Source organism: Zeugodacus cucurbitae, chromosome 4, assembly GCF_028554725.1.
Source record: "Zeugodacus cucurbitae isolate PBARC_wt_2022May chromosome 4, idZeuCucr1.2, whole genome shotgun sequence".
Taxonomy (NCBI): domain Eukaryota; kingdom Metazoa; phylum Arthropoda; class Insecta; order Diptera; family Tephritidae; genus Zeugodacus; species Zeugodacus cucurbitae.
Genome location: NC_071669.1, coordinates 827,275 through 855,222, shown reverse-complemented (window position 1 = coordinate 855,222; position 27,948 = coordinate 827,275). Strand labels below are relative to the sequence as shown.

At 40.5% G+C, this 27,948-nt stretch overlaps 1 protein-coding gene across 4 annotated transcripts; it reads right to left on the bottom strand.

Moving 5' to 3' along the window:
- On the bottom strand, positions 1-27,812 carry LOC105214689 (uncharacterized). Of its 4 annotated transcripts, none has more exons than XM_011188368.3 (3): positions 25,250-27,810; positions 1,276-1,520; positions 1-614 (listed from the first exon to the last, which is right to left on the bottom strand). In XM_011188368.3, the coding sequence occupies exons 1-3, from the start codon at positions 27,498-27,500 to the stop codon at positions 558-560; spliced, it is 2,553 nt and encodes an 850-aa protein (XP_011186670.1). In that variant the 5' UTR covers positions 27,501-27,810; the 3' UTR covers positions 1-557. The 4 variants fall into 4 exon arrangements, with proteins under 4 accessions (XP_011186670.1, XP_011186588.1, XP_011186758.1 ...); XM_011188286.3 differs by having other exon boundaries at positions 1,281-1,520; positions 25,250-27,809; XM_011188456.3 differs by having other exon boundaries at positions 1,281-1,457; positions 25,250-27,809.
- Positions 27,813-27,948: the final 136 nt, after the last annotated feature.

The window sequence follows — 27,948 nt, the reverse complement described above, 5'->3', positions numbered from 1 at the left end:
GTGTGGTCGCTTATGAAATACAGTTTGAGTCTTTGCGAACCAAGTTTTTTGTTTTTTATTACTTTATTTTCGTAGCGTTTTCGCTTCCTCATTAACGTTTGTTCCTCGTTACTTTGCTTACGTGCTTAAGTGCTTAAGTACAACTTAACTTAAGTAATACGTGTAGTGTTGTGGTTCTTATGCTAAATACACTCCCTGGGAGCAAATGTGCACTTGGAGTTCTTACAACTTAGACGTTTGGACTTAAGAGCTACAAAAATGGATTCTCATATGTCTAATTTCTAAGTTTAATAAAAAAAAATAATTTTGTTTGCAGTTTATAACTTAGCTTAGCGTTTCGTATTGCATTAAGTTATACTTTTATACTTTGAGTTGCTCAGTGCTCGACTGTGGCGCGGCTCTTTCGTCACCTCTGCCAGCAGCCAATGTCGTCTCCTTAATTCACTCGCGTCTCGGTGAATTTTTAAGCTTCCGCATGGAATTCGTTGGTTATCCCTAGTACATCATGCCTGGATGCACAGCACCGCCGCGTTGGAAGTACACGTTCGGGTTGCTGCTTAGTGTTGGTTCCAGCGTCGTGTAAAGATTGGTCTCATCGGGTCGTATAAATAAACCTGTCGAGTGAATGAGAGAGCACAAACAAAAGTGGTGTTATTAGAGTGACATTTGGAGTGAAAGTGTGAGCAGGATATTTATTATGGAAGTCAGAGGGAGAGATTTATATAGAGGCGGTGTGAGAAGTACAGAAAGAATTTCTCAGATTTTAATGCTTATAAATTTTGGAAAGCTATGAAAATCTGTGGAAGTGTTTTGGTATAAAGTAAAAGTGGAATCAGTGGAGATACTTAGAAGGTCTTTGAATTTTTTTTAAATAATAATATGATTAGAGGTTTCGACTAAAGTATTTGAAAAGGTTTGGTTAGGTTAGGTTAAGAAACTGACCCTTGCAGCAAGTGTCACTTAGGGTCTCATTTAGTATTAGCTTAGAAAGTGAAGAGTTATAGAAAGAGTTCAAGAGAGATGGAGTGATTGGACTACTTCAGTTGCTGAAATTACGTGAGATCAGGAGCCGTAACACTGATCACATATATTTTTTTTGGTTCTCTTTAGGATTCCTTTACAATCTCTTCTTTTCTCATTCATATTCATGCAGTTAAACCAACAGAAATAAGCATTTTATAAAGTTTCGTACAATCATATAAGCGTCTATGTGTGTATTGAATAGCTGATAGATAGATTGATGTATACATATATGTTGAAGCATTCAATACAAACCTTACCTGGATACCGGAGTGTCTGTGCGATATGTGCTTGTGTCATTGACGACAGGGAGTTGCCCAATTGCTTGAGTGTCGGCGGTGAGGGCAATTGTGTTAACGTTGGCGGTGGAATTGGTGGTGGCGGTGGTGGTGGTGGGGGTTGTGGATAGAAACAAAACGGGTGCGCTGATAAGTGTGCTGGAAAATAGTGATACATACGTGTATAGCTCGGTGGGGCAGCGGTGACCAAGGCAACGCGATCTGCACGTTGCGCGCGCAAAAGCGTTTTTCATTTGGTTTATTTATAATTTTATTTTTATTTTTTTTTTATTTACGATGTATGTAACGAGCGCACCAAAGCATTCGGGTTATTGTGGTTGTTGTTGATTTTTTTGTCATATTGTAATTTTATACACCATATATTTATAGATATTTTTGGCAAACACCATATGAAAAAACATAAAAATTCCAACGCAATGACACCGTCACAACAAACACCATTTTTTGTTTTTGTTTTTGTTTTTTTTTAATAATTTATTTATAGTTTGTTTTGTAGTTGTAATTATATATATTTTGTGGTGGGTAGACGCGCGCGACCAATCAACCAAAGCAAATTTGCGGGGTGTGGTGGTGGTTGTTGTTACAAAAACATATGGAAATATAAACAAACACACAAACATAAATATTTATACACAATTTGATTGATTGAGTGATTGATGTGGTGTGTTTTTTTTTTGTTTTTTTGGTGTAGGAAATGTAGTGGAGATTTATGTACAAATTTTGTTTTTATGAAAATTATTTTTGTTTTTATTTTTTATTTGTTTGCGGTTTGTGTTAACCACGTGGTAGTGATAAAAGCCAAATTAATTAAAAATGAAAGTGTTTTTTTTTTATATTGCATGCATTTATGATCATGAGTGTTTGTTTTCGAAATTGCCGTGTTTGTTGATGATTTTCAATTAATAAATTTAATGAGTTTCCGTTTAGTAATTATAATGATTTTTTTTTATTGATGATCACAACCGTTTTTCGTTTTTTTTTTTTTTGTTTTTGTCAATTGACATATGTCATTTTAATTAAAGTTACATGATTTTATGTTTTTTTTTGTTGTTGGTGTGGTGCACATGAAACCAGTGAGCAATGATTGTATGGGTTATTGGTTGATGATGGTGGTGTTGGTATTGTTGGCAAAATGGGTGATGTGTGCATGAAATTGTTGGAGAAAAAAATGAAATAAAAAATGATGATGATGAATTTACAAATGCGATGATAAATGCCTAATGATTTTATAAAAATAATTACTTAAAAATATGCGTACGAAATAATAATAATAATTGGCGAGTAGACACATCACAGCAGTTTGTAGCGTTTTTTTTTTTATTAAATTCTTAATTAACAGCTTTTTGTTTTTGCTTTTTGTTGTTTATCTTAATATCTCAAGCGATGCCATTAAGAATTGGCTAACAGGCAGTAGATAAACACTAAAATATTGTGGGACCTCTCAATCGTTTGTGCCGCTTCAGCTGTCATAAATAGGAAGTGATAAATCTAATGCATATTGTTGTTGTATTTTTAATTTAGCTGCTTGTAAATGCAAATTGAAATAATTATGAAATTATAAAATAACAATTAATTATAGTTTTTTATTGCTTAAGCGTACTTTTCTCAATACAAGTTCAGGCCTTTAATACGCCGCTTCTGCGCTAAGGTCAAGCCTTACTTCACAAATGTCCAGCATTTGACACATTCTTCAACAATTCTCACAACAAAGTTGGCACGTGCGCTTCGCAGGCCGCACTTAGTACGAAGCACGCCACTCGAGTTCGTTGCTTAAGTCTTTTGATTGCACAACCGCCATGCAGTAGTGGCCAGCGGAATTTCAAGTAGCAAAGCGCAAACAGAATGAGATTAAGACAAGAACATAATTTGATTTTAATTAAATGTTGCAGCTCAACAAGCACTCAACAGCTTGCCAAAGTCAACTAATTCTTTAGGCTAAACAGCCACTTAAGCAATGTGTTAACTGGCGTTGTTGGACCCACTTTAGCACTCTGGCAGCGCGCTGCTGTGCCCCGCGGATGAGCGCCTGCGCGCTGTTATTGTAATTAAAAGATATGGCAGTGAAATCGGCGCTTGCTGAGCAGCTCGGGGAATTAGGTTAATGGTGCGGGACAGTCGCAGACCCACTGCCACGCTGACCGTCTTTGTTGTTGCCATTCCAGCACACGGGAAAAGTGAATGAAGCTCATCAAATGTTTGCCTTTTGTTTGTTCTCGATTATAGCCCAGCGCCGATCAATTAGTTATTTATTTGTTTGCGCTTAATAGAAATCAGTTTACGAGTATGCTTGGAGGAGGAGGAAAGTGCTAACAAGCTTCGACAAATGGGAGCGCGCACTAATTGCTCGCCGTAAAATGCAAGAGTTTATGGACTTTTGCGTTAAATGGACCGCGGCCGACTGAGCGAAGGTTGACGAAGATTAATGGTGCGATTGACAGTGTCAAATGGCATTTGTGATGGCTGCCGATATGGGAAAGTGGGTAAAAGTGTTAAATTTTTTTCTAAGAGACAGTGCAGTGGCTGAGGAATAACGGCCACTTTCTTTTTGACCCACAAAAAATATGTTATTATTGATCACGATAATTAAGCGAATTCTAAACAGTAAGAGTACATACTAACATTTAGGCGCGCCATAATCGACAGCTACCAAGCATCTCCTCAACACTTCTCATACGCTTGTTAATCAAGCAACCGTTTGCTTAATTATTATATGTACATTAACATTGGCAGTAGCTGGGTAAAGCTTCTTTTTTTTTCATAACATAATTTAATCAGCTCACGACCATTAATCTTTGTAGTTCAGCTGTGTTCATAAAAATAATCTCTCAAAATCTAAAACAAAAGAATTCAAAGCTGCTTCTTCTGCACTTCCTCAATTTAAGTGTAGCTCTTAAGCTTGTAGCAGCCAATCGCTCCGATCGCTTAATGCTGATTTATGATTTTATTAAATATTTATTTGAAACTTGTATTGTGGCGCCAAAGAGTTTTGAGACTCGGTGGGAAAAATCTTAAGTGTCTACTCAACTCGGTAGTTGTGCATAATTTTGTGTGAGTCTAACTGTGCTTTCAATTTAGAAATTGTTCAAATGTTAAAAAAATTTTCAATAATTTTTAGGCAATTCAAACAAGTTCATCGAAAAGAGAAGAATATTCCACTATTGGCTAAAAGACTGGCAAACCCAACTCCAAAAGCCGCTAAAAAAAATTAGAGATCGAAAATATATTTTACTCTCCAACTTATTGCTTTATTATATTTCAACTCAACTTGCAAGCATCTGCATCTCTCCACTCGCACTAACCTCAATGCGCTCATTATGTCTCCCTTGCCACTTAATTCCATTTAAATGGCGGCAATTTATTTGGGTCATATGTGTGTGCTCATATCTGAGTGTTTATGCTTTTCGTAATTATATGCACATGTGTTTGCAATGAAAATGAGTTTTTAATTTTCCCAAAAACTGTTTACGCATAAACTCAACACCTTACTGCTCACCTCGACTCAGCTTACCTTCGCCTTCGCCTTGCCTTTTGCGGCGTGTGGTAATTGTTATGACCAAATAATGACTTGTACTAATAGCGGCGGCAACAGTTGCCAATTAGGCGCCTACAGCAATGCTGTAAATACATAATTGCCTTTCTTGTTGTTGTTGGCGGTGCGCAGATGTCATTGTCGGCGCTGTGCAAAATGCCAAAGGCCAACGCAGTGAAATTTTGTAATTTACATTAAATTGTGTTAATGGCACATTTATTGGCCGCCAACACACACACATACATACACATACAAGTAAGCAAGCGCTTGAGTGTGTGCCTGAAGTAATCATATATACTCACTGAGTTCACATATCGCACTAAAGCGTGTGCTCAGCCGATGTAGACACGCTTAAGAACATTGCTGCTGTAGGCTTTGCTGTTGCAAGCATTGCAGTTGCCACACTGCCACTTTTCGCTGAAATTCACTATTTTTTTCGCATTTGTTGCTGCTTTGATGCAAGCCGTCATTAGCACCTTTTTGCGGCATGCAAGCGCCGACACACTCACAAACACACACATACAGGCTTACTCACTTCATGCTGACTGGCTGGCATTGCCGTTTGACTACCCACCACAAGCCTCACAAGCAGCGAATGCAATTAAGCACAGTTTTCTGCAGACATTTTCCAGTCAACACTGCTTGCCACACACACACACACACATACACAAATGTATGAAGGCATGCCAGTGTGTGTGTCATTGCATTTAAGCGCCGCTAATGCCAATGCTACCGCATAACGAAATTCTCTGGCAATTCTTCGCTTTCCATTGTGCATTTTCATGCAACACGCCTGCAGCCGCACCGTTGATTGCGCTGGCGAATGTGGAATTATGTGTCAGAAAATGAAAATCCAACGCCGTCGGCCTGCTGACCGCGCGACACACATACAACATACATACTTGCCACATGTGCCACGGCGCTTACACACACAAACAACAAATACTAATATACATACTCACACACATTGAGTACCCACATGTGTTGTTTTTGTATTTTATTTGTTGTATTTTGTGCGCGAACTAGTTTTTCCAGCACTCAATGCTCAATGTTGCACGCTGCTGCCTCGGCCGCTTTTATTTTGATTGCTTCATTCCGTTTCGCGCATATGCCACAAATTGTTTGTCGGTTGCATTTGCTGCATTCGTTAGCGTTTGTAATTCGTTATGTCAGTGCGGAAAACCAGCTTTACATTTTGTGGGTCAAAAATGCTTATGGAATTCGTATGGGTGCAGAGAAACGTGTAATTCAATGACATAACAGTAGAGTTGGACAGCAAACTTGACACATGAGCACGCACCACTTCGGCCGATCAAAACACGATCGAAGTGAAAAGAAAAAATACGAACAGAAAAAAAGCAATGAAAATGCACACGAAGTATTGTGAGCTAAATTTTAAACGAAATTCCGGTAAAGCTCGAAGCTCTTGCAATCATAAGACAATATTTAAATCGTTTGAGCTTTAACAGGGGTTCCATGGTTTCTAAACAACTAGTGTACTAGATTTTAAGAGCTCACTGCGGTGTTTCTTCATCAAAAAACATTTTTTTTTTTGTAAATTGAAAGCCATTGTCAAATAAACTTGACTGAAGTCAGTAGGCTAGAAGTCCATATAAATCCATACAGAGACCATTCGAAATTATTCACGAAATTTGTGGAGTTCCTGGTTCGATTCTGTGGATATAAGTATCAGCTTGGTGCTTTCTTCAAGGTTGAAGCAAATATCTTTGGCTAGCATTTTTCTTAGGCAAGTTTAAAATAACCTGCGACCCACGTATTTCAAGAATAGACTTCCTCGACTTTTTTTGTCCAAGTTTTGCAGTCTCTTCAATTTTTGTTCCCAATTGTTTAAAGCTGAACAAATAATTACACGACGCTTTGCTAAAAGTAGTTATACAAATATCCATTGCAAAAACCAACAATCGTTGATCTACCGCTTGAGTGTCGGCCAGTCTGTCCGATTGTCCGTCGCAGTGGTCAACGCTCTTCGCGTGCACGTGTAATTGTAGCTGTCAGTTGGAGCAGTTGTCGCTGTCTACAAAACGTCAGCAGTGACAACTAACAGCAAATACGAGAATACAACAACAACAACAAAAACTACAAAATCAACAGCAACGCCATTGAACTACAAAAGATACACGACTACAACATCATCAAGAGTCGAAGAACATCAACAACATGACATAAAACATTTTCATGGAAATCGTTGCGAAAATCCAACAACTCAAGAGAGTTGGAGGAGGGGAAGCTTGCAGGAGACAGCAGGAAGAAAAGTGAGCTGCTGCACAAACTACAAGTACAAGGCCTGTCACCAGGCAACAACGGCTCTGCAACTAGCTTGTAACAAATCAGCCAGAACATCAAAGTCAAAGTCACTCGGACAGGTTGACCGACCACTCTGCCTGGCTGCGGCCGACGTCGCCGCCGGCGCAATGCTGCTGATGTCGCTGGTTTCGTCACGCTGTCCAACGCTGAGCCGTGTGCTGGTCTTCCTCAGGGCAGAAATGGGCAATTTTCGACTATTTCAATGCCGGTGAGTGGGAGTTTGACAATTGAGCGGCGACTGGACGCCTTCGGACGCCTTGGTCCCTCTGTGTGTGTGTGCTTGTTTGTGTGGGTGAAAGGAGGAAATTAACAGCCAAACAATGAGTTGCCATGCACTCACAACAATTTGCATAGCAAAAGCGCAACAACAACAACCGGTATACAACAACAAATGGCAAAGCGAAATTCTTTCGAATAATGGCAATTTGAAAATTGCTGCTGCTTGAAAAACAATTTGAAGTGCAATTTTGTGGCAACAACAAGAGCACTCAAACAGAAAGGCGTCCAGAAGCGAACGTTCTAGTCAAAAGCGCTTCAACTGCAGCGAAGCATGCGGCGCGACCGTTGTTTTCATGCTTTTTGGCTTTTTTCCGTCCGCGAAGAAGAGTGATGTTGCAATTATTTTGTAATTTGAAATGTTTGTTGGGCGTGGGTGGTCAGAGTAAGCCAGAAAAAAAAACCGAAGCAAATCTTTATCAAGGAATTTACCATTATTTGCATATGACAAATCAACAACAATGTCATTGCTGATATATAAATAAAAGGAAGAATTGGCAATGATTGTATGATTGAAATGCGGTACTCCTTCAGTTGTCTCCTTTCTTCTTTTAGGGGACGCTCGAGTTTCCTTATTTGAAATGTTCGAGATCACCTTCAGCAGAACGCTTCATTGTTAGTGAACCCGATTTTTTTGTATAAAAGCAAAGCAAGTGATCTCAACACACACCACCGCCGTCTCAAGCACACTGTCACTATTCATCGTGCTTCTCTTGCTCGTACCCTTGTTTGCGATTTTTCCTAAGAGATTTTCGTGCTAGCCGAACTATCATAGCTGCAACATCAGCAACTCAGCTAATTGGCCACGCTTTAAGGTCGTTGTAGCCATCCGAGTTGCTGTTGCCGTTGCGATCGTCGTCATTTCTCTCTGTTTCTTGCAATCTACTGAGAACAGCGCCCGCAGACAAAGTTAGTACTTTCTTGTGTTTTTTTACTCGTCTTTGGTCTAACAAAATAATTTAAGAGGGCAGAACAACAACAAAATAATGTCATTTGCCATCAGCAGGCGAAGGAGTAGAATGACTGCAGTTCATTTTCGACTGCCGTCGCCCGTCCTAATTGAACGTGACTAAAGCTCCCTTTTTACTTAGTTTTTAGCTTTAATTTTGTGGTTTGTGCATTTTTTTTTTGGGTTTGCTGTACTTCAATTTGATACAACTAGCACAGTGGGTGTGGGCGTTGTTGGGACAACTCACAAACCTCAAATTTGGAATACAAAAGTACTCGGTTTGCGGCGATAAAATACAAAACTTAAGGCATTTCAATCACAATTAACGATTTTGGACCCCTTTACATCAATTGTATACAAACTAAAATCTAAATTTATCCAACTATTCACTTCAAACTATACAAAATAAACCCTTCAGAACTCACAGTAAAACCACTTTGAAATCAAAATCACTACGAAAGCAATCAGAAACAAAAGCACAGAAATACTTGAACAAACCATTGACAAAAAGCGCGTGTGAGTGTGTGAAAAACTACAATGTTTACTCAGCTGAATATAAGAAATACAACTGAAGGTTCCGAAAAGCTTAAAAAATTAAACAAAAATGTGTTTCATGGGCCGAAATATTTTTATGCTCTTAAAATCCCCAGAAATTATTTTTATGCGTTGCTAAAAAAATCAGCCAATCCCCAGCTGGCGCAGGCCCATAAAGCATACGAAATAATTAAATAAAAAAAAAACAATATTATAAACAACGCGGCAACCCTGCACGGCATGCTGGCGCTGGTTGACAGCTTATTTGCCTGTTATTATAATTATTTCTCATTGGGAATTCCAGTGCCAGGTAAATGTGCTCGTAAGCACTTAATAAAGAAAACAGAAAATGAAATGAGCAAACCGCCTTTATCGAACTCTTCAGATTAATGCTGCGATGTTGCGGCGGCGAGGAGCGCACTGCCAAGCTGAAGGAGTGTTGGTGGCAGCCAAAACGTGTGGTAACGTGCGATATATCTCGGTTGTGGTCTCACGTTACGCGAGTATGGCATGACAAAGTTAATTTCATTTATTCCATTTTATTTTTACTCGAACTTTAAACAAGTATCATATTGTAGTTGGTGTTGTTGTTGTTTTCGCTTTTTGCCGTACTTGACCGTCACTGCTGGTAATAACCATAGCATCACTAGAGTTCATTGTCAAGGACAATTGTATTTACTTCTTGTGTTTTTTCTCTTTCGGAGCCACTCTTTTGGTCTTCTTTCCAATTTTTTCCCTCGCCTCATTGTTGATATTTTTGTTGCAGTTCGCGGCATAATTAGCAATGTCATCGCCGCTCGGTTGCTTGTTATTTAAAATTTATTGTTTTGCCGCTGTTGTTGTTGTCATTATTATTCTAAAAACCAAAAATGAGGTAATGATTCTCATATACTTGTTTAGAGTAACAGAACTCGTGGGAGTTTTAAGGAATTATTTATTTAAATCAAGAATATAATGGAAAATAGCTGAGTGTATTTGGGAAATCAAACCTTTTGTATTACTGTATGATACATATATTGTCATGAGACTGATAGTTCAAGAAGTGTCTTCTTTACCTTCTTTGTCACTTTTCTTTATTGACTGGCACAGTTCTTGATCCTACACTAATATAGCTACTTGTTCACTACTTCAAGCCTTCTTCATGAGTATAGAGCCATGTGGATCTCAAATATATTCAACAAATGCATAATCAGTTCGCCTGACTTCATCAAAGACACGAGTCTATTGGAACCGCTTCAAATTTTTTTATCAACATCGAAGCTAGCAAATCGTTTCTTTATTTACTGCTGCATGCCATCAATAAATGGTAATTATTTGGAAAATTCAGAGCAAATTAACCCAGTTGCGCATAGATAAGTCGTTGCTTGGTGTACGAGTACACCGAACGGATGGGTGGCCATTGCCAGCGCATAAAAATTTCTCCAGCCAACGAAGCGCATCGGTGCCAGCAGAGCGATCGCCACACCAATCGATGGACGGCCAAACGCCACTGACGCTCTCGTGTATTTGCATGCGATCGATCAGCATGCATCACAATAAGCAGAAACAACAGCAATAGTTGAAGTAACAGCTGATGCGCTTATACAAAGAGCAGTGGAGCTATAAACGGCAGTCGGCGATCGGCGCGCTCGGCGGGCTGCGTGTATTTAACATCTTTATTGCCAAACACGCGAGCTGCATTTGGATCGTCATTGCTTTTGCATCAGCGGTAAAGCCGATCTTTGTATAAAACAAAAACTATAGCAGGGTCCAACAACAATAGCAAAGCGAAAGAGTGACGAATAAATAGTTGGAGTTTAATATATGGCCAGCGAGCGGTAGATATGTGTAGAAGAAGACAAGGTAAGGAGCATACAGCTTGCGGGCCTCAGGGTCTGCTCCAATAATAGCGAAATGAAAGCAACAACAACCGCCACAGTAGCGATTATTCAACGATCTTATCTTCATTGGAAATAACTTAATGGTTGTAAAAGTATTTTTCCTAATTCACTGCGAATATAACGGTGATTTGTGTACAGATATTGAAGTATAACAGTATAAGTGTTGTGATAAAGCCGAACGCTACTCGGTATAACTGTTTTTTTGTTTTTCTTAACTGTTTTGGTTGACCGATTTCTATGTTTAGAATGACTTTTTACGACTTTGTTTGCTTTAACTTTTATTTGGGCTCTTAATCGTCAAAAATATTCTTAATTAGAGATTCTTTATCGATTTTTTACGGCTTACTTTATTGTAACAGTAAACAGTTGTTGTGCTTCAGAACTTCTTAAAGTATTCGCTATGAGTAAAAGGCAGTTTGAGAATCGCTCGTGTGAGTGTTCGGCGCACCACCGAGCTCCAATCTTCTACCAAACTCTTTTTATATTTTCAATAGAATATTGGAGAAACGTTTCCTCCTTTCCTCATTGTTGTGCTTTATTAATATTCTAGGACTAGATTGTGGTAAGATAGTAGGGAGAGGATCCAATAGGCCTAAGTTCTTACTGCATATGTGAATTTCCGGAATCATCACTCGTATATATTTCTAGTGCTCAAGCTCAAGTTTAACAAAAAGAAACATTAATCGGAGGATGAGTTAATCTTGCAGTTCGGTTCGCTTATCAGTTTCTTAATGTTTGTTTAAAAAAAAAAAAATTATTTTATGTAATAACAAACACTTAAATAATCACTGATGCGATCACATAACAACACTTCATTACCACAGCCATTAGGTAATTGGACGCGAACTTGGCCCAAAGCCCATTTACGAAATTTGGTTGCAGTCATAAATGAAAATGCAATAAAAACCGTGAATAATATAGACAAAAGTACCGTTAGATTTGTTAAGCACACAACGGCGTTTGGTCACCACGAATGAACAGATCAAAACAAATACGCCGAAATGCAAGCAACAACAGCACCAACTGCAGCGGCTCTTTCGACCCCCTCGCGCATTCACACATCCGTTATGGCAATGCAAACTACTCATATGACAACAACAACAACCGTTGATGATTGGCAAGCGCCGAAGTCATGAAATCGAGTCTGTGAATATAAACACTGTTAATCCGCGGTCGCTGCGTTTAATTAGACAATGACATAAATGTCGTTATTGTTTGTTTAGCATTGTTGTAGCTGTTGTTGTCTTCCGCTAGAGCTGCAACGGTGTTGCAATTGCAATTGAAATCGTTCGCGGCAGATCGATGAGCCGGCATCCGCGACCGGTTCACGGCAGCTGAGAGGCGACTGAGGCGGTAAGGCGCGCAGGCACCCAACCGGTTGTATTGATTGGCGATCGCACACATGCGTCGGCCAGCCAACGAAGGCAACATGTTTGCCAGCAGTGCCATGATTGACGGTTCGAAGCCACATTGCGGCGCTGCGAACGGCACTGCGACCAATTGAACGGCGACAATATCCTCTTCCTCATCAGCAACATCAACATCAACTCGAGAATTCATTCCCTCACTGGCACACACGCCGGTCTCGAGTAGATGCTGCAACTTGCAACCGCGCAACGGCCCGTGTCTTCTGTGGCAACGCTTAGAATTCAATTTATCAATCGGCAATCATAAACTAATAAATCAAGTTTAAACACCGACACGCAACCGCAGCATAGAAAAACAACCACTGCACTGCAACAACAACAACAACATCATCGAAGACAACAAGTTGTTGAATTAATTTATTTTTAGTTTGCTGCGCTGCCCGTCGCCAACTGCCGTTTTATTTCGTCATTCAGCGCATTTGTTCATTCATTAATTCCAACCATCGGCCGCTACGATGCGATGAGCGCATCGACCACTTACTAGTTACTCGATGCTGCGCATGCGCCCATGACATTGTCGGCCGTCTGGTCGAGCAGACGCTTTGCTGGCTCATCTCGGCCATCGGTCGAACCACATTGTGCGCGCCGCAAACGCAGCTGTAGCTGGGCGGCAGCGCCGCGCATGAGACGTCACTGGCAGCCGGTGTAACCTGTTCGCCGAAGAGCCACGATTGCCGTTCTCCGCTGCCACCACCGCTGATTGCCAGGCCGCCGCTATGCGCACCAACCACCGCTATTGGCCGCGTTTTCAATTTCATTTTGTGAATTTTTCCCGCTGCCTGTCCATAGGTGTGTTTGTGTATTTACGCTGCGGTTTTTTCGTTGTTGTTGCTGTTGCAGTAAGTTAGTGCAAGTATTAAGTTTCCTGCCACTTAGTCGATCCACACAACACATGTGTGCTCTTATGAGCTGCGTTTTGCTGGCAACAGTCAACCGGCTAAACCATAACAACAACACTTTCGTACGAATTGGCAGCACGTGTGCTTCTTAGCTTATATGTAACCGTATATGTTGGCTATGGTGCGCCTTTCAGCTCCGGTGATTAAGATTTTTCTTGCTTAATTTGATTGATACGTGATATTGAGGGATTTCTTCCACCGACTGCAGTTATTTATAGCGAATTTGATACTTTTCCAAAGTGAGTTATTTTAATTGGCATAGAGTTTCACAGTTAAGCGACTATTAAGCGGTTATGAACCTGAGAGTTCGCGTCTGGAGGTCATGAGCTTGTGAAACATTGATTGAATAGGAAGCGAAGGTCGACATAAAGCTCAACTAAGAATTTAAGAGATGTGTATAACAAAGAAATATAGACAAACCATTCACCTTTCTTTGATGGTATATCTATGCACTAGACGGGCCAACGGAAATATTTGGTACTGCGGGCCCTATCAACAGGGTTTCCAAGTCGCAGCAGAATCCTTTTTAGCTTTTGGTAGCCGCTTTGAACTCAAGTACATTACATCGATAATAGATTGGAGTCTTTTTCGCTCGATCGAAATGAGGTTGCATTATAGATCTGGAGATGATCCAAAAATGTTATGTCTTTAAATGGACCCCAATATCTTTACTTACAACGAAATGTATGCCGAATTCTTCATCAATAATCACATTAGTTCTGAATCGATTTCCAACAGGTGCACCAGGCAACTCAGTGCCTTACCAATAAAAGCACCGTTTTAACCATTTCCAAACCAAATATTAAAAGAAAAGTAACTCAGCACCTTCCGCAAACCGGTTTATCATAATTCAATTTCCAAACAATGAGTGCTTTATTTTTCTTCTGCCCTCCCCAACGCCGAGCTCAAGCCAAACAAAAGCTTTGGTGTTGCTGCTCATTTGCATCCAGAGCTCATCCGCATATTTAGCGCTAAACGAACACTTTGCTGGAAATAAAATTAACGCCACAGAGCAAAGCGAGGCACGTCCGACCGACTGCGCGCCCATTAGGTGCGAACCGAATAAAAAGTAGAGAAAAAAACATAAACAAAACGAATTCACCAAACGTGAGTATTTATAAAAATCAACATGCAGCCATACACCGACACACAGATCCACACCGACTTCAGCTCATAAGCAGACATAAGTATGCACGAGGCGGTGCTCAAGAGCTCGCCGTGGCCGTGCACGCCACAACGCCCCATAATCATACGAAATTAAAGCGTATAATTAAAGCGAATGAACTCTTAAGTGTTTATGGTGTTTATGGTGTTTATAGTGTTTAAAGTGTATGCGGTAAGTCCTTAAGGGAGTACATCAAAAATTATTGATATCAAGACGAGTCGAGCTGAGCTGAGCTGAGGCGGGGAACGCTGTCGGACGGAACAACAAGTGCTGCACTGTGGCACTGACAATGAAGCCGATGAAATCGCTGAAGGTGATAATGGTGAATGCTATTGCCCGCTGATGACATGCTGATGATTATAGTGAGTAATATACGCGTGCATTGAGACAACGAGTAAAAACGACAGTAACAATGGACCAGACGAACTGCTATTCAAGAATTGAGTGACTGACTGACGTCCACAGATAGGCGGCCGGACTTCGTGGTGATTGAGCAAGCGGTTCTGCAAGTTGTATGCGTCCCATAGATGCTACAATAACACGTCAACAACAACAATTATGCAAGCAGTGCAGCGGCGAGTGAAAAAGTGTGCAAAAGTCAAAGTGAACAGCGAAATCACTTCAAAAGAGTTCAAGGTTAACAGGGAACAACAACAACAACGACTTCAACTTGAATTACGTTTTGCAAAGGCGACAGCGCCAACTGCCGTCTTTACATGCGGACTAAGTTCTTGTAAATAAAATGAAGCAAAAAATGCGCCAACAAAACGATCGATGCTGCGACCATATTACAACAAATAACTGCAACAACAGCACCAACATGGAACACGGAGCGCGTATGTGGTAGTACGCGGCTGCTGCGATCTGCAAGACATGCACAACAACTTCCGCCGCCGGCAAGCCGAAGACAGTTGTACTGCTCCGGGCCGTGCACTCGTTGCAGCCGCGTCCAGCAGCTCACACAAACGTGTACTGTATGTTACATGTGCAGCAATATGTTGCATGTATGTATGTTGTTGTGTGTCGCTTTCGTTTTCGCGTTTGTTGCACAATGGCAGGTTATCCAGTTCGCTTGGCGGAGCGCGATTGCAGGCTACTTGGTCAGTGGTGACGACGCTGGCTGTGCAAGGAGCTCACCTCTGTGCAACAATTGACAACTTGTGGCAATCAGTCAAACAATCGAGACTATTTGAGACAAAAAATATGTATTTTTTTATTTTTATAAATTTTTTTATTTATATTTGTTGTTTTCCATCATTTCATTCGCATTTTTGTACCATCTAAATGCAAAGGCATTTTACATTGTTGCAAGTTGCGAATTGTTGCAAGTAAAATGTCCGCAATGTCAATTCAGGCATTCCTTCCACTTAAACCTGAAAAATATACGCAATTTGACATATCTGAGCTGCCTGTGCCAGCAACGTTTTGTCAATATTTGACAGTTTAAATGGACCATTCGCATGTTTTGCGGCCTGTAGACGGAGCTCAAGTTGAAGAATGCATGAAAGAATGGAGAGTAGTGTATGTGAATTCTTATCTATATAAAAACGCCGAGGAAGCTCGGAAGAACAAGACAATGGAATCTCAAAATGTAATTAGGGAATTGTTTAGAGAACAGCATAGTCGGGGTCACTGAGATCTGGATTGAGGTCTGACGTAGCTAATCGTCCCGAGAAGCATAGTTAGATGACTGAAATAGTGTTGCGCAGTAATCGGTACTTTTTGCGCCCTCAGACTCAAATCTGTGTGGAAAATCACAGTCTGGGAACCCCATTGGCGGGAATCACCCTGGATTATTGTTAAACAACCTCGAATAAACAAGCTTTCATAGAGTTGTGCAATATTTCTTATCACTGCTGACTGCCGGTGAGGTCAAAGTTCATGCTTGCAGCGCGCGTATCAAGAATTAAAAATGTTTAAGTTCAAAGAGGTTATGTAAGATTCTTTGTTAAGTCGCGTAATGCGCTGAGGCTTATGTAATACAAGACATTACGACGAACAATATGCAATTGCGAAAACCAACGAACGCGGTGTGGGCATAAACCGCTGCTTGAGCGTATTAGCAGATTAAAAAATGTTATACAATTTTTAATAACCTCAAAAAATGAACCAACAATAATGGTTTTTAAAAATCATAATAAAAAATTCAACACGCAATCGCCTGCCAAACAACAATGCGTGCGCGCGGTTTAATTATTTTTTTATTTTCATACTTTCAAATGAGACTTATGATTTTCCATGCCAAACAAGCATATCACGCGAAAATATTAAATACTTTTTTTCCCTTTTGCCTGCGACCGTTATGCCACACACGCGCTTCAGAGTTGTACGCACGGTTATGTTTATAATTGTTGAAAAAAATATGAATTTCAACCCAAAGTGTCGGCTACAGATCTCGCTCGCTTGATAAGAAGCTGTCATTGGATGAATTTATGGGTAAACCACGAGCTTAGGTCCTCAAAGTGGCGAGGTGTGTGTGGAGTGTTGTAAGCAGCTTAAGTCGCGCCACAAAAAAAAATTGATTAGGGAGACAAAGCGTATGTGTTGAAAGCGCGCTGTCAAATTTGATGGGCTCAATGAAAGTCGGCGCCCACGCAGTCGCAATGAAATGCATCCGCACGCAAAGCGGTTTATTGATTCGCTATGCGAACGAGGAGCGGCACTCAGACTATAAGGAGTAAACCACATGTTTGTAGGTAAACGCATATGGCTAGCATATATAGTATAATATATACAGGGTCGGTAATGTAAGACCATCTGAGATAACAGTTGGTTTGGAAATTTTTGTAGAGAATATGGTAGCTTTGCCGAAAATGTGTTGAATTGAGCAGTTTGGAGTAGAATTCTAGGCGCCCAGCACTTTTTTCTTAATTTTTCATTGGCTTCGTCATGTACTTCTCCAACGGTTAATGAAAAATGTTGATGAAACTGCGGTTTTAGTTTGGATATTCTTTCTTTGGTTCTATTTATGATGCATATATACAAATCTATATAGTATATTTGCCATATTTGTCATCACCACTTCTGTTTCAACAAGTGCACAAACAAGTGCATTCAAAATAGATTCAAAAAACTTTATTCTCTTGCTCTCCTGTCACATTCGAGCAAGTTCACTTTTCTTATTCATTTTCCATAACGCTTCCATATATTTTTTCTTTTCGTTTTCCTACTTTTTTTAATATAATTATTTAAAAAATTTTCATTGTCGGTACAAATGTTTATCGCGATCGACAACAATGTTGTCGCTATTGTTGTAGTGCTGCATGCAACAGCAATTTTAACTAGTTCAACGACCATGTTTTCTCACTTATCTGCATGGCGTTCTTTCGTTACATACTTGACAATAATGCCGCACAATTATGGACCCAGTAGGACAATAGGGAGTTAATAAACTGATTGGGTATTTTTTTATTTAAAAACTAATTATTTGACTCTTCTATACTCAAGATAGGTGGAGCTTCTAATGTCATTAACCATTCTACAAATAAGAATAATGTCCATCAATTAGTTGCGTAGGCATGAGAGACACTCATGTACTAAAACTTTCTACAGGGTGAGTATGAACAGAAATTCAATCTCACAAAATCTTGCTTTCACCTCTAATTGTCGCATGGTACAAAAAACGAAAAGAAGCAGAATTGTATGTAAAAAAAGGTGTTTAGAAGCTGGAAAGCGTCTGAGAGGAGGAAATATTGCGCTAAAAAATAAGTTCAGTAGTTACGCTGAAGTAGATTTCTAGTATTTATATAAAACTCTAATGTTTTCATGCAATTATATAATATATCTAATAACTTAAACTCTTTCTTTCAGACGAAAAACGATTCTCTCTAACCCCTCAATCAAATAAGGTAGGAAAACAATTTATTTTGATATTATAAATTTATATATTGCGAAAAATATTTTTTTGTTGCAAAACGGGTTTATTATCAATAATTCGACAAATTTCAATTCCAAAGCGAAGTTTTTGCTTTAGAACTGAATAGAGTTCTGTCTATATATCTCTCTGTCTCAGCAGATGAAAGCTTCAATTTCACATCAATCTCCGTAGAATGTTGCTGTTATTGCAACAAAGCACAAAGAAATGTATTACAATTAATAATAATAATTTCCACCAGTTGTTGTTGTTGTTGTACGTCTACAACGCTTTACTGCACATCATATTTTGTATGCACTTCAAGTCTGCACAACAAAATTATTATTATTATTTATATGTATTATTACGTCGCTTTTGTTTGCTCGTAAATAATCATAATTTTTTGTAGCGAGCAATAACTGTCTTACAGAAAGTAAAACCGCCATAACTGTCATGTCTGCATGCTCAAATGAGCTATAATGGCAGCATGGCAGCCTGGCAGCTTAAAGCGCATATCTTTGAGTTGAACGCCCACCAGCCCACCGGCCCACCTGCTCGTAATTCAGTCTATTGTTTGTCTTGTGTCACAATGGCTCATGCGCATGCGCTTAAGTGCACTTGGCTGCCTCCGAGCATGTTGTACGGCTCGTCAGTTCGTGTGTGTGGAGTCTTTGGTTTTCAGTTTTCAGTTTTCGAAAATTGCGTAAGTGCCAGCGGCCACATTTTACCGTTTCACTGCATCAGTGCGCAGAAAATGCATTCGAAATGTCTTCCTGTTGCGCTGCACTTCACTGACTACAAATTCACGGCGCGCAACACTTTACGCTTTTCAATGGTTTTTGCTTTGCTTGTTTTGCTGCTCTTCGCCATTGCCACGCTGTGCTGTGCTGTTTCACTACCGCGGTTGGCTTAATTTCCAAGTGTGAAAATAAGTATGAGAAACGATTTGGAGTTTTTGCTGGAAATGCAAAGTTATTTGCCCGACTGTAAAGCACTGAGCATAAAAACGGTTATGTAACTGCAATTGCAGCTCACCGATGTTTGTGTGTGTGTTTGTATGTTTTTCCCATTAGCTGTCCCTTAATGTCCACCGTAAATGATTTATGACGTAAAGCGTAAAAAACTTAATGCAAAGCCAAAGGCGACACTATATGTAAGGCTTCCTTTTAAAATTTGATTTTTTTCGAGAGCAAAGAAGTCTTGCTTCGGTTTATGGAAATTTAAACCACTTTAAGAATATACTTGACGAATTTATTTCAATTTATTTTAGCGTTGTGTTAGTTGTTGAAATTATAATGAAGGCTTCAAAATTTTGATGGCTCCTGGAAACGACCCTCAAAGTCTCTATATCTTCCTTCAGCCGGCATTTCCGCATATTATTTCCATTGAAACTCTTTTAAAATCAGATTATGTAATTACTATACACATGTGACTCAATGTAATTACAACAAAAATGTAACAAATAACAGTAAACTTCAGACAAAAGCCACAGATTCGGACAAAACATTTATTGCGACGATTTGTAAGACAGCAAGTCACCAAATAATGAACTCTTACGGCTGCGCATGCGCAAACGCACAATTTCTAGCGTGAACAACAACAACTATAAAGAAATGACACAAGTGCAAAAGCAAACCAAAGCAGTTGGTTACTTATCTAACAAATATGAGAATTCAAAAGAAAATACGGAAACAAAAAACAACAACAAAAATTATAATAATACTTTTATTATATTTATTTTTTAATTTGTGGAATTTCAAAGTGTGCCTCCAGTGCTGAGGGAGCTTGCAGCACAATTAAGTGTTAATTGTTGTGCTATTTAGCGCATAAACGCTAAGGTCCGCACCAGAAGAACAAAAACAAATACAAAGCAAACACTACATTCGCCGCAAGCCAAAAAGCCACGAAACAACAACAACAAAAAGCAAATAAACAAACATCAAAAATTACAAAAACTATACAAGCAACGCGAGAGTTCATTAAAAGCCGCTCACAATCAGTTATGTAGCGTCTCCCGCTTTGTTGTTGTTGTTGTTGCTGCGTTTATATGTATATTTTTCTTTAATGTTTGCTTTCAGAAAGGCCATAAGTGAAAAATATGAGCATTTAATAGAGTTATATAAGAGCATCATTTGCGGTTGATTGTCTGTGGTTGCACGGTCAAATATTGCAAGCAATTTGGCAACACATAAACACACATACACACATGCGAACTACTGAAGTAACTGTGAAAATGCCAAAAAAGGAAAACATTAATTAAACCGCGAAAAAATTAATAGAAAAAAATGGCAACAACAAAAACATTTCATACATTTACGAACTAAAAGGAGTTGCAAAGAGAGCAAGCAATTTCCTACTTGTTGTTGTTGTTGTTGGGAAAACGCAACAAACTCGCCACAGCTTATTATTTCTTCAAATTGCAAACTTAACTGATTCACAACGTAAATTGCCTGCTATTAATTTGCTTTGAAGATTTGTCGAAATCTCAAATTTATTTTCATAATTCCACACCGAAATTATCTTTTATGAAAGTTAAATGATTTATGCTTGGCTTTCAAAACTGTGTGTGTGTGTCAAGGTGTGTTTTATTTTGCGTTAATTAAGTTATAACTGTTTTTAATTTAGCAATTTACTAAATAATCAAATATATAAACAATTATGTAACCTTGACGAGCTGAGTCGGGCTCTTTGGTCGAAGTTTCTTATTCGAAGTTTGTTTCATTTATGCTTCGATGTCGAAGAATAGAATCAGATGAGGTAAGGTGTTGGTTTTTCACAGGTACTACATGATAAAGCAAAGCTTTGCTTCGTCTTATTAAATAGAGCTTGAAAACTTTGGTCAATAAAATTGTTTTATATTAGGCCTACGACTTTGCTTCCGCCGTTTTTTTTTTTGTTGTAAATTTAAGTTGTTTTTTGTATAAAAACGATTACAAATGTCTATGAGCCTCAGCCGCACTTTTCTTGGAATTAAAATTTCCCGCAAATGTCGAGAATTCGGCTCAAAAAGGTGATATTATCAGTTGAGAATAAGTTTGGGATGCAAACAGATCTCTACAAATATTTTGTTGTGTTAATGTTGACACAAATGTCCCAGATCGATGTAAAACGATTTAATCGACCAGTGCTTGACCCTAGCGACATCTATTGGAAAACGGCGGAAGCAAAGTTGTAGACCTAATAGCAGTGTCTTAGGTCAAGCACAGTATTAGGTCTCTTTTGATTATTGCAATCTTTTATTTCGAGATGAACACCATGCGCCTAGCTTTTACAAATCTCTAAGTCGATGATTTTCGTCTAAAGTCTCGGAACACTTACAGACATGAGTCTCCTAGTGATTAAACCGAAACTAAAGAAAAGTTGACTTGATTTAGACGTCAATAAAATTACAGTTAATTGCGCCGAGCTGCGCTCAAAATAGACTCGCTTCATATTTTTAGCGAAGAAACAAAAGAAAGTGCGCTCAGCTCTAACGATTTGTCACATTCTTTGTTTGAAAACAAAACATTGGCACGATTTCAACATAAAAACGCGAGCACAACAACAAATAATATCATTAACTCACACATGAGCAGCCAAAAAACGATTGTCTGTATGTATGAATGTGAGATATTTTGCTGTGCATTGTTCATTGTCTGTGGGGAATTGTGAATTGAAAAGTTCCATGAGATTAGCGTGCAAATCAGAAAGCTGTAATGTTGTTGTTGTTATGGTGTCTGCGTGCGTCACGGCATTGTGGCAGCGAAACATATCTAAAGCAATAAAATCGAAAACATAATCAATAAACTTGACGGAGCGCAGAAGTAACGCTTTACACCCTTTTTCTTTTCGGTTTTCAATTCATTTCTGACAAAGCGTGCAATTTTCGAAATTCCTCCTTATTGAGGCGTGAAATGTGGGTCAATGAATGCGAATGATTTCTTAGGTATCTCTTGGCATTTTCAATTAAACTATTGGCTTCGTGCAGACTACACGAATTCTTGGCTGTAGCGAAGCGTAGCGAGCGTACCAATGCAGTTTTCACTTTCACAGGCGCCACGCCATGCTGCCACGCCAAGTGTTTCACTCTAGGCTGAGCTCTAGCTCTAACTCTAGCTGTAGTTGAATTTGAAGTTAATGGTTGAATAGAAATTAATGGTTAATTTGGCAGCGAAGATGCAACGCTGCTGCCGATTGTTGTTGCCAGATATAAGCGCGTTGCATTGTTTAAGCCTTTTGTTCCAAACTTATTTCAACATAAATCAATGTTAGCGATTCATAACGGCATATTTTTTTTGTTTTGATTTGTTGCAACATTTTCCCTTCAAGGTCACCAAGTCAATTCAACTCAAGAGGCTAAAGCAATAAATCAAAAACTGTGAAATTGCTTAGCGCCAGCTACACTGTTGGAATTGAAATCGTGTGCAACAAGATTGTTGTAGACATTGGAGCATTTATATTTCTTAAGACCGCTCAAGTTATCTTACTTTTAGACTCTTAGTTATCAGAGTGTACTTCTAGAAGATGGCAAAGCTAAATCGGTAATAAAACGATAGATGATTTTCTCTCATTGGGTAGAGTTTTTATCTCATCTCTACATCATTGTCAAAAAATTTAATCCAACATATTCGGACACCTTGTGTTCTCAGAAGAAAATAACTTATCTGATCTGGCTCAATTATATACTGAGCTTTATTTTCTCAAATTACTGTTAAAAGAGAGCACAGAGTTATCACATCTACACACGGTTTCCAGAGAAAATTACTGTAGTTTGACTAATCCGCTCTTTTGGCATCGCATTGTAAGCATACTTTCAGGAGGTCTACACTATTAAATACACGTTTATAGGTTTTTTAGCAGCCACAAATGAACTTGTGACACATTGCATACTCTGACAGGATCATCTCTTATTAAAATATTTCCCATAATACCTGAATTTCGATCATGGAGATCACAGTTTTTATCATTGCTCCGAAATGTAGGCAACTTTAAAAACGGTTTCTCTATTATAGAAACACTTCTCAGCTATTACAGAGTTTTCAGATTAAACTTTTATAGTGTTTCATTTTTATCTCTCTCTCTCTCTCTCTCTCTTATTTTTTTATTCTTTAGACAGTACAATTTCCATTTCTTTTTTAAGCAATATTTTGTGAAACTATAGAAAATATTATCCCTGAAAAGTACTTAAAGTCTTACTTTCAATAAACGAGCAGATTCTTAATAAAAACAGATATGTCTACGAAGCACTTAAGAAGAACAAAAGCGATCGCCGTTTGAGCAAGAATTAATCAGATAATAAGACAGCAAACAAGCGCGCAAAGCAAATCTTAAGCTCCATCTTTTATTTATTTGCACAATCTCGGCGAGGAGAATATGTAAATCACCGCTCCATACAAGAATACAAGAAAACAAGCAAAGCTACATACTGCTGATATGCATACGTGTCTGCGGCTCATTAAGCGAGCTTAGGCGTGCAGTTGGCGATAACAACAAGACAAAGCAACAGCAAAGCTGTATATCTTGCACACAAAAACAACTTAAGATGAATGTAGAACGTTGATAAAATAAGCAGAATTTCAAATTTCTATTTATTTGAAGCTTAAAAAAGAAACGCACGAAAAAAGTGGGTTTAGCGAGATGTGAAAACTGAAAACATTCAAAAACTATCAACAACATGACAGCTGTCATGTTTGCGCACACAAAACGCAAGTGAAATACGCGTGGAACAAAATAAATCATTTTCCTATGTGGCCACATGTATCTACTTTCATTTATTATAATTAAAGGTAACCGCGCATGCGCAAGTGTCTTGGCGCATTTGTACGCACGCCAAGCCAAGTGGATGGAAAGGAAAGTGAGGAGCGGGGTACACTCTGTGTTTGGAATTGAAATGACGCGCTTTGCATGCGACCAAAGCATGCGAGATACATAAATAGCTAGCGTGCGGTGGTGTAGGAGTCTTAGCGACGTTTGTCAAAGGCAGTGAGCCTCATTGGAGCGTGCATGGGCGTGTGTGTGTGTATGGAGTGGGAAAACTCTTTAAAATGCGGAAAAGCGCACATTTTCAGGCAACGCACGCACGCATTCAAATTACAATCTGCTCTGAGTAGACGTACAAATGTACGAGTGTGTGCAGGCATTTACCGCTTGGCATGCCATGCTTGGTTGCGCTGGCAACGCGGCAGTACAAGACAGCAGCAACGCAGCGTTGTGTACCAAAGACACATGTTTCTAAAGCGCATGCGTGCGCTTACATACAAACACATTTGTTGCTACTTTTGTTGGTCGCTACAAGCGCTTGCTCTCGCTGCCTACTGACTTTCCGTCTTGCCGACAGCAAAATCTTTCATTTGACGAGGCGCCTGACGCTACGCTGTGACGTAGACTCAACATGTGAGTGACATGTTTTCCATGTGCGCTACGGATTTGAATGAATAATGCAAGCGTCAGCGGAATTAAGCTGAGCTGCAGTTAGGCCAAAGGGGAAGCAAAGCAAAATTCAACAAGCAATTTGCAAGCGCTTTGTTTTGCTATTGTTGTTATTGCTTGATTATATTTAGAGTTTTGTTGTGCATTTGCATTAACTTTTTGCTTTCAGTCGTCTTAAAATCGAAAATTGTTGTTTACACATAGGCTGGTTGCTTTGCGCTGAGTACGTGCCACTTGCGAGAAAGCATTGTTCAGCAAAATCTCTTTCCGCTAATGCGATTTACATACGATTTGGCGAATAAAGATTTACTCGCACTTTCATTTTCACTTTACTGTACTTATATCTAGAAAACTCAAACGAATTGCATGATAATACCAAATAGCGTGGCGTTTGAGTAAATGGTTCCCGAAGTCGGATACTGCTTAACTATCTTATATGCTCATCAAGAATCATGGAACTAACACTCTATATGAGGGACCCTCTCCCTTAGCTACTCTTGGGAAAACCTAACTCAAGGAATGAAGCTTTTAAAGTTTTCTGCTGAAATTCCGACTTCTTAAGTCTTAATCGGCTTACAAAAATCGGTTTTTGTTTCCAAAAACCCACAAACTGCAGTGATGAATCGCACCCAAAACTCATAACTTAAATTAAGATATAAAGTATATTGCTGAACGTTGCACTCACCTCCTCCTCCTCCGCCCAGTCCATTCGAGCAGTGCTTCATGCTGGCGCCGTTCCCAGTATTTGTTGCTGAATTCTGCATACCTCCACCCATTACTCCGTACTTGATGGGCTTAAAGTGGAAGAATGAGGGTGAGTAACCGGAGCCAGCGCGACTCAGAGAGCTGAACTGCTCCTCACGATCCTCCACGTACAGGCCCTCCTTGCCCATGGCAGCCAGTTGTCTGCCCTTCGGCATGAACATAACTAGGAAAACAGTGGCCGATGTCGCTATCAGTCCGAAAGCGATACAGGCGTCCTTATGGCGGTCTGCCACCGCCAGGCCGCACAGCATCCAGCCCAACCAAATGGGTATAGCGCCGCCGATGGCCAGTCCAATGTAGGTGGCCTCGCGATAATTGTCGCGTATGCCGCGCGATTTGATGGCCAACACGGCGACGAACACAATCAGGAAAACGATGTAGATGAGCGAGAAGAGCAACTCCGAAAATTGTGTTTTACATAGCGGTATCAGCATCGTACCGGCAGCAGTGATACGCGCATATAGATCTGAGCCGAGACTGGAGCCGATCGCTGCTGCGGCAGGGCCGTTGGTGGGTGCGGAATTGTGCGATTGAAAGAGGGCAGCGAAAGTATGTGCCGCGGATGTGGCGCTGCTAGAAGCTACGGTAGGACCCAGCAGACTGTTACCCAGTATCGGAACACTTTGCGTATAAATCTCAGGGGGCTGTGTGAGTAGCCACTGTGTGCCTATGGCCACTTGTATGAGCACGGCGAAGAGCAGCAGTAAACCTTGGTAGGGTGCAGGCAGATACACGCCGCCATTGAGACTGATGAGGAAAACGCACTTGACCAGCAGCGCGGCAAAGACGAGTGCATAAGCAACACCCACACCGAAACGTATGGTGCCACAGCTGAGCAGTGACGGCTGCGCTGTTAACACAGCACCCAGTCCTGCACAAGCAAAGAGACCCAACAGTAGCATCTGACCGAGAAACAGATGACGACGCGAAGGTGACGTACGCCACGCCTTGAATAACACGAAAATCTCAAAGGCGGTCATCATTAACATGGTGAGAGCGGCCAACACCAGTACGGGCACCACCCAGGGCTCCTTGCGCAGACCTGTGAATGGCAGATGAGTGGGCACGATGGACGGGGGCAAACCCGCGCTGATGGCGTTCGCTGCATTCGAGGAATTGGCGGGACGCGGCGCCACAATTAAGACCGAACGTGGTCCAGCAGTAGGTGCACCCGCAGGAGGTGGTTGTATATAGTCGGGCAGAACTGCAGCCTTAGCGCCTGTGCGTGCTGGCGTCCCCGATGTGTGCGCGTTGTGTGGCAGAGGTGTGCTTGTTGGGACCACAAAGAACTCGGTGGACATGACCACCAGACGATCAGCTTTCGAAATGTTCGTGTCTTTACTACTGAAAGTGGTAGAGTCTAACAACAGACCACCGATATTGGTGTCCTCACGTCGACTCAACTGCTTGCCACGTCGTTGCACATTCATTGGAGGATCTGTATAATCAGCATGATTGACCTCCATTGTATACAAATCAGTTTTGGGTTCAACACTAACACTCACATCGCTTGTCACGCCGACCCTGTTATTACGCGATACATTCACTTCAGCAGAGGCGTTTGAGTTTGTGGCACGCGCCACAACTTTCCCACTTGCGGCCGCGTTATTTGTATTGGCACTCGCGTAACTGACCACATAATTACTTTTACTCAAAATACTATTCACTTGCCTTTGGCTGGGCGCCGCCACATTTACTATCGCACCGGTCTTTTTGCGCAGCGGCAGTAAACGGTCGCCGAAACGCGGTTCGCGTGCCCCATACAGACCCATCGCTCGAGCCCCGGCTTGCGTGTTCAACTCAGCGGTCGTATCGTCGTCGACATAGTTCAGCCCATTTGCTGGCGAATTGACTATTATGAAACAGCAGCACAGCAAGGTCATGGGCCATACGGAGCGTCTCCATGCGCCGCGACGCGGAACCACATTTATCGCGAACGTCATCTTGAGCTTCGTCGTTTCAACCGTCTGGCCGCTAGTCACTTTCTTCTTTATGGCATGCCGCGCGGTTTCGCACACATTTTCATTTGGCACTTGCACACGCGCGCTAGTCGTTGACTTTTCACTTAGGTTCTCGTTCTGGCAGCCGACTAACGACCGTCCCACTCGAGGGAGCATGCCCAACTGTTGGTGCGCGCACACACAGTCTGCCGTTGCATCGGTTGCAAACATGCAGTACGACACAGGCGCAATTGTACAACGCACACTTCTCTTGATTTATTAAATGTTATATTTTTTGATTAGTTAACACATTTATTTAACAACTCAATTCATGTAGTATTTTATTTAACTGTAACGCTCGTTTATTTTTCGTAAATCGATCACTCCGAATAACTCGGCTGAATTTCACTCGTTATTTGTGTTGCCACAGACCGTTCAAGTTGCTTGCGCTTGGACCGCCACGTTTGTGCGCATTCCGCTTAACACGTCTGTTCACTTCGCTCGACTGCCGCAGACTGTCTTCGTGTTGTGCGCGATTGGTCTTCTGCACTGTGGCCAGCAACTTTGGTGTCTTGCAGCCGAAACTTGGTGTTTGCCCAATTGTGTTGCAACTTGTTTGGTGTTGCAGATGGCGGCTCGGTTCGAACCAAGTTTCACAATGTTTGACTTGTTGTGGCGT